This window comes from Lactuca serriola, chromosome 5, assembly GCF_051521515.1.
Source record: "Lactuca serriola cultivar US96UC23 chromosome 5, Lser_US96UC23_V15, whole genome shotgun sequence".
Taxonomy (NCBI): Eukaryota; Viridiplantae; Streptophyta; class Magnoliopsida; order Asterales; family Asteraceae; genus Lactuca; species Lactuca serriola.
The window spans coordinates 302,568,560-302,588,313 of NC_136412.1; the positions used below are offsets into that span (position 1 = coordinate 302,568,560).

The 19,754-nt window shown below is 31.1% G+C and overlaps 1 protein-coding gene across 1 annotated transcript; it reads left to right on the forward strand.

Annotated features, from left to right (window-relative positions):
- Window positions 1–2,906: 2,906 nt before the first annotated feature.
- On the forward strand, window positions 2,907–15,907 carry LOC145050697 (mitochondrial outer membrane protein porin 2-like; the record flags this gene model as incomplete). The annotated part of the gene is made up of 6 exons (XM_078998903.1): window positions 2,907–3,011; window positions 3,093–3,203; window positions 3,278–3,469; window positions 3,541–3,648; window positions 15,389–15,538; window positions 15,692–15,907. Coding segments are annotated over 6 exons (882 nt in total), but the record flags the coding sequence as incomplete, so codon positions are not given.
- Between the last annotated feature and the right edge of the window lie 3,847 nt (window positions 15,908–19,754).

Consider the following 19,754-nt stretch of genomic DNA (forward strand, 5'->3'; position numbering starts at 1 on the left):
GAAATTAAACTTAATACTAGTGTTAATTTTGTTTACCTATTCTGACAACCATAAATAAATTATCATATGAAATTAAACTTAATACTAGTGTTAATTTTGTTTACCTATTCTATGTATAAACTTTTTTTACAGCATCAACATCACTTATATACAAAAGATGTCCCAATAATAAGGAAATGATATACACTCCACAATATATATATATATATATATATATATATATATATATATATATATATATATATATAAAATTAGATCGAGTGATGAGTCGAAAATAAGTGAGGACTGCAATGATAAATCTTTGTCGTATGATTGAAAAAAATAAAATGTGGATATTTGATTTTATTTATCGCTAATATCTCGCAAGATGATGTGGCGTTTTAGAAATTATGTACGAAATATTGATATTTTCCGACAAATGTTAAAAGGTTTGCCGATAAAATGAAAAAAAAAAGAACATTCGTGTGCTTGTCCAACTCTTCCCTACCTTATTTTTTAGTTTTTTTCCATCCACATTGTTTTTTAGGCATAGTTTTTTTTTTCAAAAGAATGAAAAAGTTAAAGTTTTTAAAATTTTGTTCTCTACAAGATGAGCATAATAAATGAAAATTTGGAAAAAAAAAAGTTATTTATTTTTATTAAAAAATCCCAGAAAAAATTCTCCAAAAATCATGAAAATTTAAAGGATAGTTTTACTCATTATACTAGAAACTTTGTAAAAATATTATTTTTTAAATAAGTTTTTGAAGTTTTTATTTTTAATTTTAAGAAATATTAGTTTTTTTAAAAAAATATTGAACATAATATGATCCAAAATGTGATGATTCAAAATATTTATGATTCAAAAAGAGATCTTTTGATTAAACTTTTATGATCCTTTATTTGTTATGATCTAAAAATATTTAGACTCAAATATTCTATAATCCTTAATTATATCTTTTCTTACTAAAAAATTAAATGATTCAAATTATATAATGAACAATTTTTTTTAACAAAAACTTATTTAATTGAATATATTATTGATCCAAAATCATATGATTCAAAAATGATTTGATTCAAATTACTATAATTCAAAACAATTTGATTCAAAATTTTATGATCCAAAAATGATATGATCTAAAACAATGAACATGAAAACGAAAAAAAAGAAAAAAAATAATAATTTAAAAAAAATAAAAAAACGTTAAATTCGAGTATATATCTGCTGGAATTTTTTTTGTAAAATAAAAAAATATGAAAATAAATAATAAAACACAATTAAATGACGTTCCACGGACGTTTGTCGCTCGTAATTAAATCCTCGTGTCCGTATTAATTACCACATACGTGGGTCACATGCAAACGCATCACGCCCAAATATTGGGTTTGACGTGTGTGCCTTTGACAAAATGGGAGATGGAGAATTGTTCTCGCAGTCCTTACCATTTTTTGAGTCATCACGGGAACTGGACCTGATATATATATATATATATATATATATATATATATATATATATATATATATATATATATATATATAATCATTTGAGAATTCATAGTTTAATGAAAACCCGAAAACTAAAAGTGGAGCGTTAGATAAAAAAAGAAAGACTTGGATCAGTAGTGGCATGATTGTAATTATAATTAATTCCAATGGCATTTAGGACTTTTTAAGAATATATCAAGGGAAATATTGGAATAAAAACTTATTTACCTGAAAATCAGACTAATTACCAGTCTTTATTTAGTTTCTCTCACCGATCTCTCTCCCCTCTTTCTATCACTTTTTCTAACGTAACCTAGGTTCCACCATTGGCGATCGATGTCGTTGTCTTTTGTATTCGGAGAATCTCTACTAAAATATCCTTCGTTCTCTGCCTACTGAAATCTGTAGTGGCAAACCCTAGGGTGACGAGTTCAAACGATTTGCAAAAGTTTAATGCAATCAAATCTAATTTGTTCTCTAGGTCAAACTCATGATCGCTTGTGTATATTTCGAACGACAGAAGGTTACATCAATTAGACCAATTGCATTCTTTAAAATCAAAAAGCTATAATGAAATTGTGAACTCTCTCTCTCTCTCTCTCTATATATATATATATATATATATATATATATATATATATAGAGAGAGAGAGAGAGATAGAGAGAGAAAGTTCACAATCAAATCTAATTTGTTCTCTAGGTCAAACTCATGATCGCTTGTGTGTATATATATATATATATATATATATATATATATATATATATATATATATCCCTTTCCACTACAATTTCAGTTAATCTCGTCGTTGTCAATCGTCTTCCCCCATAGAATGAATCTTCAATTGGCTACCAGATCGTCCGCCTCAGTTGGCAGCTCCTCCGCTCCACCTCATCAGGTATAAACAAACTACTGTAAAAATAACTCCATTTCTTGATTTTATGTTTCCTATTGAGTTTATTTTGAAAAAAAAACTTGATACCTTAGATGTTAAAATATCTATTTTTCTTCATTATATGTTTTAAAATGTCTCTGATTCGCTACCTTGATGTTAATCATTGGTACTGGTTTGTTGCTTTAACTTTTAAGCTTCAGTAACGTGCAATGAACTTGGTCTATGTTTTATAGGAAGATATGTCAATTGTCATCCAAGTAAATAGAATAGAGGTGATAATATGACACTAGGAATCAGAGAGATTAAATGGCATTCCATTTGATGACTAATTGATGATGTATTAGAAGCCTAAAATGCTATATTTGTCAAATCTTGAAAACTGAAACTCTAAATCATGCTTTATCCTGTAATGTAGATGTAAATCCTAATACTAATGGCAACTATTTTTAGAACCTTTGAACATCTAGATAGTTATCTGTTGAACCATAAATCACATGGGCAAGTGTATACACATATCAATCTGTTGTGTTACTTGATTGCATGTACTTAATTCAACTGCAACAAAGAAAGGTGGTCTATCAAGTGGAGATGTGGGAGTAATACACAAATACAATAATACATTAATTGATGTCAAATTTGACACACAACCAAATGTATGCTTCTTAGTTCTTACTTCCTACTTCCTTAATCTCATATACGGTGCATCATCTTCATTGTTACACTAAATACAACAGATTGATACGACATTAACAATCATGGAGTTTGTTCCCTTAACAAAGACTATTGCTTCATTCAAAATCCCTAATTTTACATCTGGAAAGGTACAATTACTACATTCATTATCTGTTTATTCATTTCTCGATCTAATATTAGAGTTTTGACTTTTAACTTTCTTTTTTCCTCACAACATAAGGTTTAGTATTTTCATTACCATGCTCCTTTAACATCTGCAGTTGCTTTGACTCAAGCTCCAAACATTGACCTTTCAGCTACAACTAGCACACCTACATTTTCCATAGGTGTAGAGCCATGCTATGAAACTTCTTATTGTAAATTGACAAAGTACACTGTTGACATCACTGTTAACAAACCATATTCTAGTGCTTCATTAGTCCTATAATAAATCCTTTTAACTTATATAAACATATCTTTTCAATAATGGAACATAAAATATTTTTTAAGGGTGATAAAGGGAACACGATAAGGGAATCATATATACATCACTTTGATGCATCAAAAAAGAATGTTGTTGTATGGGAGATTACCATAACGTTCTTAACAAATGAAAATGTAACATCCCGACTCCCAGGTACTTCATTTATTTATTTAATTAGTGACTCGACGAGTTGGGTGTTTGACTCGTCGAGTGAGTTGGATTGAGCACGTGGGTTTAAAGACCGACTCGATGAGTCAGAGAGCCGACTCACCGTGTAGGCACTGTGAGATGAAACCCTAAATCTCTGGGGTTGGGACCTATTTAAAGGAACATATGTCCTCATTTCCGCCTCACCAGCTACCCAACTCCCCTGTGTGAAACCCTAATCAACCATTGAGCTAAGAGAGAGTGATAGAGCTAATATTTGAGTGTTTTGATGAATCATTGGAAGAGAAGAAGTGAGATTCAAGCAAGGAACGAGGAAAGGCTATGAGATCCAGTATTCATTCACTTGGAGCTTATGTTGGAAGGTAAAGGTCATCACCTTGCTCGTCATTTTGTTTAGATCTTGTTAATGAGGAACTTTTGGGGATTTTTCCATATTTCCTTGAGATTTGGTATGACTTGTGCTTTCCAAGCATTGATACATCAGATCTAGACTTTGTGAGGTCCATAGAGTCCAAAGGTCCCAACTTTATCTAGCTATGAAAGAGTTATTGTGTTTAAACTCCTTAGTTAGAGCTTGTATTGGCATTATGGAGCCAATATGCCATGCATAAACATAAAGATTGAAGCTTTACGTGAAATTCGAACCTTGGGAGGCTAGATCTAGAGTTTGGAGGGTTAGATCTTACTTAAAATGTTTAAATGAGGATTTGATTTAAGGGACTTGACGAGTCAACGAGCTGACTCGATGAGTCAGCTAGGGTTTTCCTCGATGAGTCTGGACATGGGTAACTCGACGAGTTGACGGGACAACTCAATGAGTTAAGTTGGGGTTTCACGATGATCTGAAGGAACAAAGGGGACTCAGCGAGTCACATAGATGCACTAGGCAAGTCAGGTCAACATGGACAGTTGACTCGAATGTTGACTTCTGTTGACTTTAGGGTTTGGTCAAGGCAGGGAGTATGGGAACCATGGAGGGGTAAAATGGTCTTTTACCCATTCCAAGAGTTTGAGAGAGAGAATAACCTAGTTTATTTCAAGTCGTGATTTAAGTGTTAATTAGAGATTTTTATCTAATGTGTTAGGCGGAGGCTAGTTCGAGATTCGTGTACGAGATTATTACTTGCTTATTTCGAGGTGAGTCTTCTCATTATACTTTACCTAGAGTGGTAATCTTTGTGTGACCGGAGGGTTTTATGTGTTATATTGAGTATTGTGATATCTTTGTGATTTGTGCTGTGTATCCACCCAAGTTGTGGGACTGGAGGGTTCCACTGAGACACTTGACCGGAGGGTCTTATTTGAGTATAACCATGAGAGGTTAATGAGATATGTGTGGTATTTTTGGGGAACTCACTAAGCTTCGTTCTTATCGTGTTATGTGTTATGTGTTTCAGGTACCTCTCAGGATCACGGGAAGGCACCGGTTTGATTGTACACACCGATGCGAGATTATGTGGATGATTTTGGGATAATGAAATTTTTATGTGGATTGTGTTGACACTTGAGACAATTATGTTTTTGAGATATAATATGAGTTTTTGTGTGTTTGGAAAATGAAAATTTTGGTTTGAAAAATTTACATTATTACAGAAAACACCTTCATTGTAGGATGGTCTTATGCGGTTAATGGTTTAACCACGGTTAAGGATAAACTCAACAACCATCGAAAATATAACATCATTTAATTAAAAAAACAAAAGTTACAATATCTATTTGTTCCTATTTTAGAAAGAATTGAGAAACCACACCTAGAGTTAGAATTTTGATGTGGTTTCTCTAGAGAAGTTTATGATCTAGTTGACATTGATCTTAAACTAACTCGAAGACAATAACAACTTTTAAGCATTTGAACTATATGTGATTCATACGTAAATCAGTAGTGAATCACATATAAATTACATGTGATTCACATATGAATCACATGTATTTCACTTGTAAATCACAAGTGAACTACATATGAATTATATATGATTCATATGTAATTTATATATGAATCACATGTAATTCACAAGTGAATCACATGTAATTCACATGTAATTCATATGTAAATCACAAGTGAGTCACATGTAAATCACAAGTGAACGACATATGAAGTATATGTGATTCACATGTAATTCACATATAAATTATATGTGATTTACATGTACATCACATATAATTACGTCTATATGCACACATGCATTTTGTCTAAGTGTTCTTCGTTAGTTTTTAAAAAATTTTCTTATAATATTCACATTTGAATCTTAAAAGATGCAATCTCATGTGAATATCATATTATATAATCACATGTGAATCTTTCATGATATAATCGCATGTAAATCATACATGACATATACGTATGTATTTTTGTGAGTGTTCTTGCATTAATCAATTTTTTTGTGTTGTAGATTTGGAACAATTTGTGGAAAATATTGAAGAGGTGAAAAGTGATAAATTGAAGAAAATATGAAAATCTTGACACGACTAAATGAAAATGCTTTTAAAATTTGTAGTATTTTTTGTTTTTTTTTTTAGATTTTATTTTGTATCGAATATAATATTTGTACTATTATGTTTATAGATAGTAAATAAAAATATGTTTTTTATATTATTTACTTATGAATATTGTAGTATAATAAATATGCATATATGCATCTAAAATATTGGTTTTTTTGGTTAACAATTATAGTTTCTTTTTAAGTATTCTAGTTTTTTTTATTTACTATTTTTTTAAATTGCAGTTTTTTTAAAAAATCATTTTTAAAAACTTATGTTTTCTAAAAATATTAAGAACTATGCATTTTTTTAAAAAATCGAAAATTATTATTTTTATAACAAAATCCAAAGTTTTAATTAATTATGTTAATTTTTATACATTTTTAGTAATATTTCCAATAACACAAAAAATTAAACATTAAATGAGATTGGTAAGATGAAGATTATGTCCTTAATGAGTTAATTTTGATCTAACGCTCCACCTTTAGTTCTCGGGTATTGGAAAACTATGAGTTTTCAATGAATCTCACCTATATATATATATATATATATATATATATATATATATATATATATATATATCATATCATATCATATCATACTATATTATAAAGGAAACATTTTTCCTTTCACCACATTCATTTGAAACTCCCATGACTTTTTAATTTCTTTCTAATAATAATTATAAGTTGGTTAATAATGATAAATAAATATCAAACATAAAGTATAATTATATGTAAACTAGATTTTAATATTAAAATAATATATTTACTTCTACTTATAAAGTTGTGTTTTTTTAACTTTTAACATATTATACTTAATTTATTAGTTTTAATATATTGTTGGATGAAAACCATTATCATTTTAAAGATACAATTTTGGAACAATTTGTATAAAATACTTAAATTATTAATTTGAATATAACATTATAGGGTCTACTTAAATATAAATTATAGTTTAACTTAAACAACCCGAATAATATTTTGTAAATAGTTAAAATTGATTAAGCGTAGTGTCTTTCTAATATTGATTATAAGTTGGTTGATAAGGTAAAATAAATATCAAACCTAAAGTGTAATCATAAATATACTAAACGTAATTTTTAAAATAATATATTTACTTCTATTTATAAATGTATGTCTTTAACTTTTAACATATTAGATTTAATATGTTGTTGTATGCAAACCATTATCAGTTTAAAGCTACAACTTTTGAACAGTTTTGACAAAATACTTAAATTGTTAATGTCAATATAACATTACAATGTCAACTTAAATATAATTTTCAGTTTCACTTAAAAACCAAAGAATATTTTGTAAATAGTTAAAAGTGATAAATTGTAGTGATAAATGCAAAAAACTAAATTGTAATCTCAAATTAACTAAAATATTTCCTAAAGATATTTTTATAATCTTTAAAAGTTTTCAAATAAGTAGGCTAAAATAATTTTCAATAAAATAGTTAAAAATAACTCTATATAAAAAATTATATTGTTACCTTCAAAATTAAAAAACAATGTTTGATGTTTTAAATAATTATAATGATAAAAATTAAAACATTAAGTAAATAAATTTTAAAAAATTAATTAACAATAACAACAACTATAAATAACATTAAACCATATCTTATATTTAATTTTATTGATGTGTAACTCGCGGGTAGAAGTCATTCAAATGATTGAGATTATGCAGTTATAATAGATTAATATATTATCATATAATTCAAAATAATCAATATATTATATTAATTTAGCATATACGAATTATTATATCAAATTTAACAATATCGTTAGTTCTATATTTAAAAAAAAACATATATTTGTAAAAACTTCAACTGTATAGGTGTTTCTACGCAACGCGCGGACATTCGTCTAATATATATATATATATATATATATATATATATATATATATATATATATATATATATATATATATATATTTGAGAGAGAGAGAGAGAGAGATAAAAAGGTTCCAAATATATTTAAATGAAATGTGATTATGACTTTTGTTCGAGGAGTTTAAATTATGTTGACCTTATTCATGGGTCAACAAAAACTATGATGATCACCAATCATGGTGTAGATTAAAACTTTCTCATGCTTATCGCTTTAGTTACAGCTTAAATCCCACTAATTGTGTACCTTGTTCTCTCCACATACTTATTGCCTTTGTGTATCATATCTTTTTTACTTTATGGTTTCAACTCATCTATATGTCGAAGTTTATATAATTCATCAAAAATAAGTTTTTTATGCAAGTCATGGTTCGAAGTATGATATTCATATAGCTAAATTGGTTTTTGGAGCTATAATTACAAGAGATCGGATCTTTCTTGAGACTATTTGAAGCCTTACTAAGTGATTTATATGTCTAATTTAGTTATTAATTTTCAACACAATTTTTCATTGGGTTATTATAGACACATTTGTTATAGTGGTAATTGATATTGATAGCTATAGATGATTTTTACCTAGAAATTATACTGATTTCTATTAATAGAATTAGAGTATTCTAAGTTGTTATGAAAACTTAGTTTTTGCGAGAAATATGTTTTAAAAGTACATAATATTAAGTTAATATATCGTACTATCTACTAAGTATAATTCCATTTTAATATAAGCAATGTTGAATTTTCACAAAATTAGGATGGTCAACAAGATTATATAAATTAGCCAATTTTATTCTTAGATTTTAGATATTTATGTTGGCTTTCATTGTCTTTTTTTTTCGTTTTTCTAAACCTATATATAAAGGCAATCTTCAATATATAAATGCATCGATCATTCAATGTACTTTTATGCTTTCTTTTCTTCTTAATATATATAACGCTCAAAATTTTCAAATAAAATTTTCATTTTTAAAACCATACAAAACACAGTTTCATATTTCTCAAACCCAAATTTATAAATTGTTCAAAACACAAGACAACAAAATATTTGACAATATCCCATAATCCATAAAACATAATCTCAAGTTGGCATGTACAATCATGTTGGTGCCTCCTCACGATCCTGAGAGGTACCTGAAACATATTTCACAAAACACTGTAAGCACGAAGATTAGTGAATTCCCCAAAATACCACACATAAATAATTAGCATCTCATGACTATATCTCGATAAGGACCCTCCGGTCATGTGTCTCAGTGAAGACCCTCCGGTCTCACAACTCGAGTTGGACCCTCCAGTTCGGTATCTCAATGAGAACCCTCCGGTCTCACAACTCGGTTTGGACCCTCCGGTCCTAACTTAATAAGGCACAAAATAATATACAACATAAATTACAAAGACAAAATGCATGATATCACATAACTCAATATAAGCACATAAGACCCTCCGGTCAATAACTCAATTAAGACCCTCACTATCCCACAGTATTACCACTTAGGTAAGTATAGTGAGAAGACTCACCTCGTAAGTAAGCAAGTATGTCTCGTACTCAACGGTAGGCCTAGACTCCGCCTACATATGTTATAATCATTTTTAATTAACAATTTAGAATAACAACTCCAAGGATGTTAAACTATTCCTTTACTAACTCTCGGAAAGGGTGAAAGACCATTTTACCCCTCCATGATCTCCTAAGTCAATAACATGACCAAACCCTAAAAGTCGACGAAAGTCAACCCTCAAGTCAATAGTCCATGATGACCTAACTCGTTCAGTGCATATATATATATATATATATATATATATATATATATATATATATATATATATATAATAAACCTAATTATAGCTAAAAGTATTAAGATATGATGTAATATATATATATATATATATATATATATATATATATATATATATATATATATAGAGAGAGAGAGAGAGAGAGAGAGAGAGAGAGTTAGGTTCAAATGTTTTCACTATCTATTGTGTGCATGTATGATTAATTCTGGACCAATCATTTTAGTTATTTTAAGAAAATAATTAATGCATATTAAATGCTGAAGATGTAATTAATATCCATAATATCTTCAACATGTAATACGCATTAATTATTTTCTTAAAATAACTAAAATGATTGGTCCAGAATCAATCATACATGCACACAATAGATAGTGAAAACAAAATAACTAAAATATATAAAATGATTGGTCCAGAATCATGCATATATATATATATATATATATATATATATATATATATATATATATATATATATATATTACATCATATCTTAATACTTTTAGCTATAATTAGGTTTATTATAGAACAAAAGGTACTTATTATGTTTAATATTTGTTATGTAGCATAAAAGACATGTTCAGAAGCAACATGGAAGCTGGAAGCAGGAAAATGCGAGCTTAGGCAAGAAGAAGACACAAGAAGGATGTTGTTAGAAAACTTGACCCCTCCATAGTATTTTGACCATATATCATGACTCGTAACTTCGATTGATGAGATTCAAAATGATCTGAAAACTAGACACAATCTCAGATGACTTTCGTGTTTTGAGAAAAGTCAGATTTTCAATCACCACGACGTGGTGAATGGAATCTTCGCGATTCTTGACGCCGACTTGGAGAATACGGGATAAACCTGAGGACCACGGTGTGGTACCTTACCACATCGTGGTGTCGAGATTTTTGGTAACTATATATATCTTGGACATTAGGTCGATTCGAGGGGGGAGAGGGCTGAAGGTTGCGACTATTAACGAAAAAATACCCTTCCAAGACCCCTTTGAGGACAGAATTCAACTAGATATCAAAGGATAAAGAGACTGGAGCAAGGATTCACATCTACACATTTAGTTTGCCTCGTTTAATCATGATTAGTCTAGTTTCCATTATGTTTATGTGTATTAGGGTGCAAAGTCACGCTTGGATGTATTTGTGTTTTACTCTTATTGATGTGTAAATGAGTTATTTTTCCTATAAATAGGAAGTGAGTGGCACTCATATTTAGAATGATCATTATGGAGTGTTAGACTAGAGAGAGAATTTATACAAACCCATTTGTATATCCTTTCTAGATCTAATATGAGCTTACACAGATTTATTTACTCCTTGTGTTCTTGAGTTTAGATGATGATTCACTAGATCTTTACTAATTCTCACATGTCATCATAATCAACACCACTACAATTGGTATCACAGCAGGAATCATATCTCTGCGATCTGATTTTCATTCTGAATCAAAAGTTTTTTGAATCAATTTTTGGATTCAAAAATTTCCACACCTTTTGTTTTGAAAATCATTATTGATCTAAAGTTGTGATTCGATTTTGCAACTGATTTGTTGAATCGAGTGTTCTATTTGAAATCTCTGATTGTTTCAGCTATTTGTTTTCAAAAACTCTTACACCCCGCTCCCGAGTTCAACTTAAGGAGAGAAAAGAAAGGAAATGGGTGGAAATGAGAGGAAAGTAAGAGAGATTGATGCTCCCGAGTTTCATTAAAGGAAGGAAGTGGAAGGAAATAGAAGGATCACTTTCCTTCCTAACTTCCCTTTCGATTTGGATGGATTTGAAAAGAAAGTATAAAATGTTTAACTTTCTTCCATTTCTCTCCAACTCAGGAGCACAAAAGATAAATTTGTTTTTCTTTCTTTTCTCTTCTTTTCTCTCCTTACTTTCTTTTCTTTTCTCTTCTTTTCTTTGCTTCAACTCGGGAGTGGGGTGTTAAGTTTTTCTGAAAAATTCATCCGTACGTTCATGGCTAATTTCAACTTGAACTCAATGACATCATATTCTCATCTGCTAGGATCTTCAACTGCTCATCCCTGAATACTAAGATCAGTGGGCTGATCGCATGCAAGACTACTTAAACGGGTTGGATGAGGAGCTTTGGTCATGTATTACTGGAAATAGTACTCCTCCACCAAATGTTCAAGCAATTGGATCTTCATCTGGAAATTCAAGTGTTACTGATCAATCTTATAGGTTGAAGTAGCTTGAGAAAAGATGTCACACCCCAAAAACCAATAACAGCGGAAACGTTCTGAGGCGGAGGACGTCATGTAAAGTATCACAACAATGCAAAGTAGTAAACAAGCAACAACATCATCCATTACATTAATAGTATAATTTTAATTACAAGTGTGTTCTTTCATAGTATAAAACAACATAATGAATAGTCAAAATAAAAGACGAGTCTTGACTGCTCCGTCTTCACAAAACCTGGTCGTCGTACCTGTCTATTTGTGACCTGAGAATACAAGTTATTTTGAAAGTGAGTATCAACAATAAAGTTGGTGAATTCATAAGTATTTATGTGTCTTTGATTTGTAAAACTGTAAAGAAAAGACTTGTAATTGTTTGAAGGAAAGTTTGTATAAGAATGAAAATGTTTGTAAGTAATTGTAAACGTTTGAAAACCCTAGAAAATCTCATATTTCCTACTAGTATAAAAAGTAGTCTTCTACCAAGACCCGACTGTTTTGAAAGAAGCCTTCTACCAAGACCTGACTGTTTTGAAAGTAGCCTTCTACCAAGACCCGACTGTTTTGAAAGTAGCCTTCTACCAAGACCCAACTGTTTTGAAAGTTTGAACCTCTAAATAAGTGAAGGTTTTTCCTTGTACATCTATTATTATTCAAATCTAATCTACCTCATCGATTATGTGAATGTGACACAGAGTAAAGGTAATAAGGGAAATAATATAAAATAACTGAAATTGTATCCTTTTGTATTTGTCGTCTGTAAAGTGTAAGTACTGTAGTATTTGTATAAAGTGAATACTATTGTACTAATTGCCTAAAAATGAGTATTAAGGTATAATGTGATGGCTAGATCCCATACTAAACGCTCTCCCTGTCAAAAGATTCTGGGAACCAAACGCGACCCCTCCAATGATTGCAAGCCGTGAACATCCACATTATGATTATATGATCATGTATACCCAATATAACTATCACCTTTTGTTTAGAACAATGCGTTAGAGATTCATTGGTATAGTTAGATCTTGTACTTGTTCCCTGCTATAGCACCTTATTATGTATGTTCTGTTATTGTGTATTGTATCTCTTCATATGGTATGTATTGTGTTAGTATGTCTGTAATTGTACTTTTGTAATTGTATCTCTTCATATAGCATGTATTGTATTAGTATGTCTGTAATTGTACTTTTGTAATTGTTATCTCTTCATATAGTATGTATTGTATTAGTATAGACTCATGAAAGAACTAATTCTTGTGTGATTCCTTGTACTTGGAATAGTAAGTAGTATCTCCTAACTATACCTATTATAGCTACTAGTAATGTACGTGTATAAACGAAAGTATGCCTTTGCTACCCAAAGGTACTGAACTGACTGATGGAACTTTTATGTCTATTTATGTATACATGATATATAACTAATATTTAGATGACATTCAGACGATTAACCGATGCCCTAAGGCCACATCCCAACGAGGAAAAGGAAATAAAAAGAGATAGCTGTCCTAAGTCCTTTAAACATTACTTATATAACTATACATATATGGGCATGCATTTGACAGTATAAAAGTATAAAAGAAGTTTTGTAAAACCTTTGAAAAGTTTAATAACTAAGAAATGATGACTTGATGTCAGTTTATAAAATGATTTGAAAGCAGTTTGTTTGATAAGAACAGTTTTAAGTATAAGAAAACCTTTGTTTGAAACACAATTGTAACAGAGTTTGAAAGGAAACATACAGTATGTAAGATAGTTTGATAAAGAGCTTTAACATGTAAAAACGTTTTAGTAAGTCATATGGAAGTAGTATACTGAGTAAACAGCTAAAAGTGTAGTAAATCCATTTGTATGCTAGCTATTAATCACATGTGATTGATGTACTAACTAGCATGATTCAACTTGTATTCCCCCCCCCCCATAAAAACATTTATAAACATCTAAAAAGGGTTATTTAAGGGGTATGAACTCACCTGCAGTGAGTGGATCGTATGGAAGTGTCGGACAAGTGCTTGGTGTTAAGTGAAGACTTAAACACACACAATGATCCTTATAACATATAAAGACATATGTATATATATAATTAGTGATTATAACACTAATTAGACAAGTATAAACATCCTAATGCATCGAAAACACTTTGGTCAAAGTGTTAGGAGGCTATTGGGTTGCAACAAAAGATTGCCAGGCATTATAAGTGAGTTTATGGTCAATGGACCATACTTAATGGAGTTTATAGCCCAGGGGAGTTTACTCCTGGCTGTAAAGTCTCTAATGGGTCTCCATTTGAGGCTTAAAGGTAATGTGTCTTAAGTGGTTAAGTGTTCCAAGGCTTAAACAAGAGGCTAGGTGAGTTTAAGGTCCAAGAATGACACTAATCTTGTGTTTACGGCCTGGGGACCACTTCCCCATGAGTTTACGGCCGTAAACTCATGGTGGGAAGTACCATTTCGATGTTTGAAGTCCCTAGTTCAATGGCGGTTGGTTATGGGCTAAGTTCTAGTCATTTGGAAGGACAAGAGGGCATCAATGCACCCTTAAAGGGAGTTTACGGCCTTGGGAGATCCTTGGCCGTAAACTCTCATTCAACCCTCTATTCTTGATGATTGTACGCTCTAAACATGTTAAACCTAGTGTACAACGAGTTACAACAAGAGTACTTACGATCTAGGAGCTTGAATGGTCGGTTTTGGCCAAGAACACTAGTGTGTGTTCTTGGTGAAACTTGAAGATCTACATATATGGAATGATTTCATGAATGAAATCATGTAAGATCACTAGTTCATGTAAGATATCAACTAGTTAGGGAAAGAAACTTATGAGTTTTGAAGATCGGGGATGAAGATCGGGATGATACTTGAGAGGATTTCAGCCAAGGGAAAGAAAGAAATGAACAAATGGCCTATCATTCATCATATAAGGTGGAGTTTACGGACCACATGGATTTTATGGCCGTTAACTCCCATGTGGTGGCCGTGAACTCCAGGTCAAGGTGTTCCAGGCTCGTTCTTTGTTCTATAGATCCAGTAGATAAACCCCGACACTTATCCCTTAAGCGTACAAGGATCAGAACACTCAAACAGGCTCCAAATTTGGCTAAATGATAGTAGGAATGAGTTTGACTTTCAAAGAAGTGTTAGACTGAACAGGATAAAAAATTTCGGGTTGCCACAAAAGATGTATGAGAGAATTGTGTGGTGCATTGCCTCCTGTTGTGTACAACTATGTCAGAAGCTGTACAACTGCAAAAGACGTCTGGAACAATCTCAAAGAAAAGTTTCAAATAAGTGAAAAGACTAAGATCAATTCTGTAAAACATGGTTTGATTGAATTGAATGAATTCAAATAGAGGGATGGTGAATCGATAGAAGATTACTATGATCGGTTGAACGAGTTAATCTACAGGTGTAATCACCATGGAATTACTCGAACAACCATGGAGTTCAATTTGACATTCATCATGGGTCTGCGCAAAGAATGGAGGAATGTGACATTGATGGTAAAAACTTAGCAGAGTTTTGATACTTCGACGCTTAATGACTTGTACAATCTGCTAAAAACTCATGAAGGAGAAGTAAATGAAATTGCTGAGGAATCGAAAATGAGTCTTTGAGGACCATTAGCTTTGATGTCGAAAGTTAATGAGAAATAGTCAGTCGAACAGGAAGATTCTGATAGTGAAGGATTTTTGGTTAATTCAGACAATGAAGTTGTTGCATTTTATTCAAATAATAGGGTAAAGAAATTTTTTAAGAAACCCTTTAGTTCAAAGTCGAAAATTGGTGAGGGAAAAGGAAAGTTCGTGGCAAAAGCAGGAGGAGAAGAGAAAAAGAAAAGTGAGAAAAGTGATGTTAAAGAGGAAGAGTAGAAAGTTGAGAAAAAACTGAAAGGAGACTCTGGAATTGATTGTCACTATTGTCATGGTGCAAATCATATGTCTAGTGATTGTATGCTTCAAAAGAAGGAAGAAAAGATCTAGTGAATCATCATACAAACTCAAGAACACAAGGAGTAAATAATTCTTTGTAAGCTCATATTAAATCTAGAAAGAATATACAAATGGGTTTGTATAAATTTCTCTCTCTAGTCTAACACTCCAAAAATGATCATTACTAAATATGAGTGTCACTCACTTCCTATTTATAGGAAAGACAAGTCATTTACACATCAATAAGGGTAAGCCACATCCAAAAGTGACTTTGCACCCTAACATCCCCCCCCCCTCAAAGTTAGGATTGGATGTCCCGACTTCAGTCTCCAACGAGCTAGCGCGATCAAGACCAAACTCCCCCTCGAAGTAACACTGGTCTTCAAATCCACAAATGAATATCCGACAAACCTGCTTCGAATACCCATCATTCTCCCCCATTTTATAATCAAAAAATGATTATAAACCCCATTAAGGGTGAGAAGCGTCCGAGGAATGAACATTACAATACTCCCCCTTGATGTGTACCAAAAATGAATCAACAAAAATCTTGCACGGAAAAACAATCACGAAAAAACCACAATAAATTTCCAATTTGTGAATTTTTTTGACTTTTTGGGTGAAATTTGCAAGATTTTTCAAAATCCGGGTAAAAAATGTCACTTTCTGAATTCTACAGTTTGGGTGAAACTGTTATTGACAGTTTTTACCAGTTTTTGGAAAATCTTGCAACTTCGCCTAAAAAGTCAAAAAATTTCACAAATTGGAAATTTTTTGAGGCTTTTTCGTGATTGTTTTTCCATGCAAGTTTTTCGGTGATTCATTTTTGGTACACATCAAGGGGGAGTATTGTTGGATTAGTGTCTAAGTCCATAACTATTTTGGTATGTACTTGACCCGATGGTGCATGGTCCTTTTGGGTTGCCTTCACCAAAGCAACTTGATAGGATGATTTATGGAGAGAAAGGATTAAATATGATTTATTAATATATTATGAGAATAATATATTAAAGGAGAAATCATATTGTTTAATTAATATTAGTCAATAATTAATTAGTAATTAGTTTTGTGACTAAAAGAGATTAATTAAACTTAAGGGACTGGAATTGTAATTATAAGATAATTGCAATTTGGGCCATGGATTGCCTTTTATTATAAGGTGGACGAATTCTATGGGGGAAGCCCATATGAAATCGTCCAAAGGCTTTAAGAAAGGGCTCCATGGGTTGCTTAGGGCTTAAGCAACTAAATTAGGGTTTCCATGTTAGATAACCCTAATTGCCTCACTATATATAGATCCCTTAAGGACCAAAAACGTGGCTAAGCTTCTTGCTAGGGTTTCACACGAGTTTTGGCAGCCTCTATCCACTCTCCTCTTCATCCTCTTGCTTATGGTGTTTGTGAACCATTAGAGGAGTGACACTTGTGACTCTAAGCCTTCCAAAGTCGATTCAAGGAGATTTGGGATTGTTATTGCTACATAACAATCAAGGTATTATCTTAAACCTAATTATATGTTAATATAGATTCCCATATGCTAGAATTAGGGTTTATAGCCTTGGATAACTTGCATGTACAATAGAGAAACCTAGATCCAAGCATTAGGGTTTGTATGAGCACATAGGATGTCTTATGACCAAAACCCATCAAGTATTATGAAGTTCATCCCTCAAGCGCTTCTCACCCTTAATGGGTTTTATAATCGTTTTTTGATTATAAAAAGGGGGAGAATGATGGGTATTCGAAGCAAGTTTTTTGGGTATTCATTTGCGGATTTGAAGACCGATGTTAATTCGAGGGGGAGTTTGGTCTTGATCGTGCAAGCTCGTTAGATATTGAAGTCGGACATCCAATCCTAACTTTGAGGGGGAGAATGTTAAGGTGCAAGGTCACACTTGGATGTATTTGTGCTTTACCCTTATTGATGTGTAAGTGAGTTGTCTTTCCTATAAATAGGAAGTGAGTGACACTCGTATTTAGAATGATCATTTTGGAGTGTTACACTAGAGAGAGAATTTGCACAAACCCTTTTGTATATCCTTTCTATATCTAATATGAGCTTACACATATTTATTTACTCATTGTATTCTTGAGTTTAGATGGTGATTCATTATATCTTTACAAATTCCGCACATCATAATCAACACCACTACAATGTGTTTTCCAGCTGTGATTATGGGCTAAAAACCTTTGCTTTCGTTAGTTAGATGAAACCTAAAACTAAGTTAGTTTCTTACTTTATGGATTATATGAATTTGGCTTATGCACGTGTTTGATTATCATTACCTAGCATGTTAAAGTTTGTAACTTTGTTGCTTAATTTCAAGTGTAGTGTAGCTTAGTGACTATTAAATTACATGAACTTGATTACCAAGTGATTTAGTGACCATTAAATTGCTAGAGCTAGGATAGACCAAATCTTAGATAAATAATAAAAGTAACAAATTTAACTGTGTTAAAGAACATAATTGTGTTTAACAAATCTTACATAGCCCAATTATAATTAATAACTAATCTTGTATCTGCTTGTGTAGGACCTTACAAAGTAGTACATGAATTGGTGAAAATATTAGTAGATTTGACCAAATTTCTACTTACATATAAATTGGTAACCAACTTCATAATCCATAAATAAGAACTAACCATATGAAAAATGTGGATTCAAAACTAAACGAAAGTGTTTTAGTATATTGACTAATTTGAGTGCTTAAGTTTTTTTGAACTTGTAAAACCAGATAAAACCCCCACTTTTAGTTGTTTTTTTTAGTTTAATTTTTAGTAATTGTTTTATTAATTAAATACTATTCCCTGTGATTGACATCCGACTTACCAAGCTATACTATAATCTGACTAGGTACACTACCTATAGGTGCACAATTAGTATAAGTTTGTTAGGTTATAAAACTTTGATGTGCACAAAAGTACCTACTAGTTTTAAATTTATAACCTAACGAACTTAACTAACTAATATGCACCTAGGCAGTGTACCTAGTCGGATCGTAGTGTAGTAAAGTAAGTTGGGGTCGAACACAGGGAACGAATTTAATTAACTAAAATAAATACTCTAAATTAATCTATAATCAAACAATAATTTAAAAGGGTTGTATATGATTTTGCAAGTTTAGACAAACTTAATCACTAAAAAAAGGTTCAATCAATTACTAAAAACACTCCCATTTAGTTCGAATCCACTTCTTCTTTATGGTTAGCTAACAATTATGGATTATCAAAGTTGGTTACCTAATATTATATTATTAGTAATTTAAGTCCAAATTTACTAATATTTAACTAATTCATGTAAAACTATGCATTGTCACACACAATCAAATACAGAATCAGTTATGGATTATGAATAGGCTATGTAAGATTTATTATGCAAACATAATTATGATCATAATTTATGTTCTCCAGCATAGCTAAATTCAATTACTTCAATCACTTGTCTAAGATTGGGTTGATCCTAGCTCTAGCAATTCGATATTCACCAAATCACTAGGTGTAAAGTTCAAGTATTTTAATAATCACTAAGTTACACAGAACATGAATTCAAGCAACTAAACAACCAAATATTAGCATGCTAGGTATTAACAATCAAACACAAGCACAATAACAACAAGTCAAATCCATAATTAATTAAACTAATCCATAAGTTGATGTTTCATCTATCTAAACAGGAGTAGCTAAATTAAGCTACTCATGGTAGAAATCAAACACAAAAACTCAATAGAGACAAATCTAAACATGATCAAACCGAATAAATTGATGTTTTCGTCTAGATCTCTTCAAA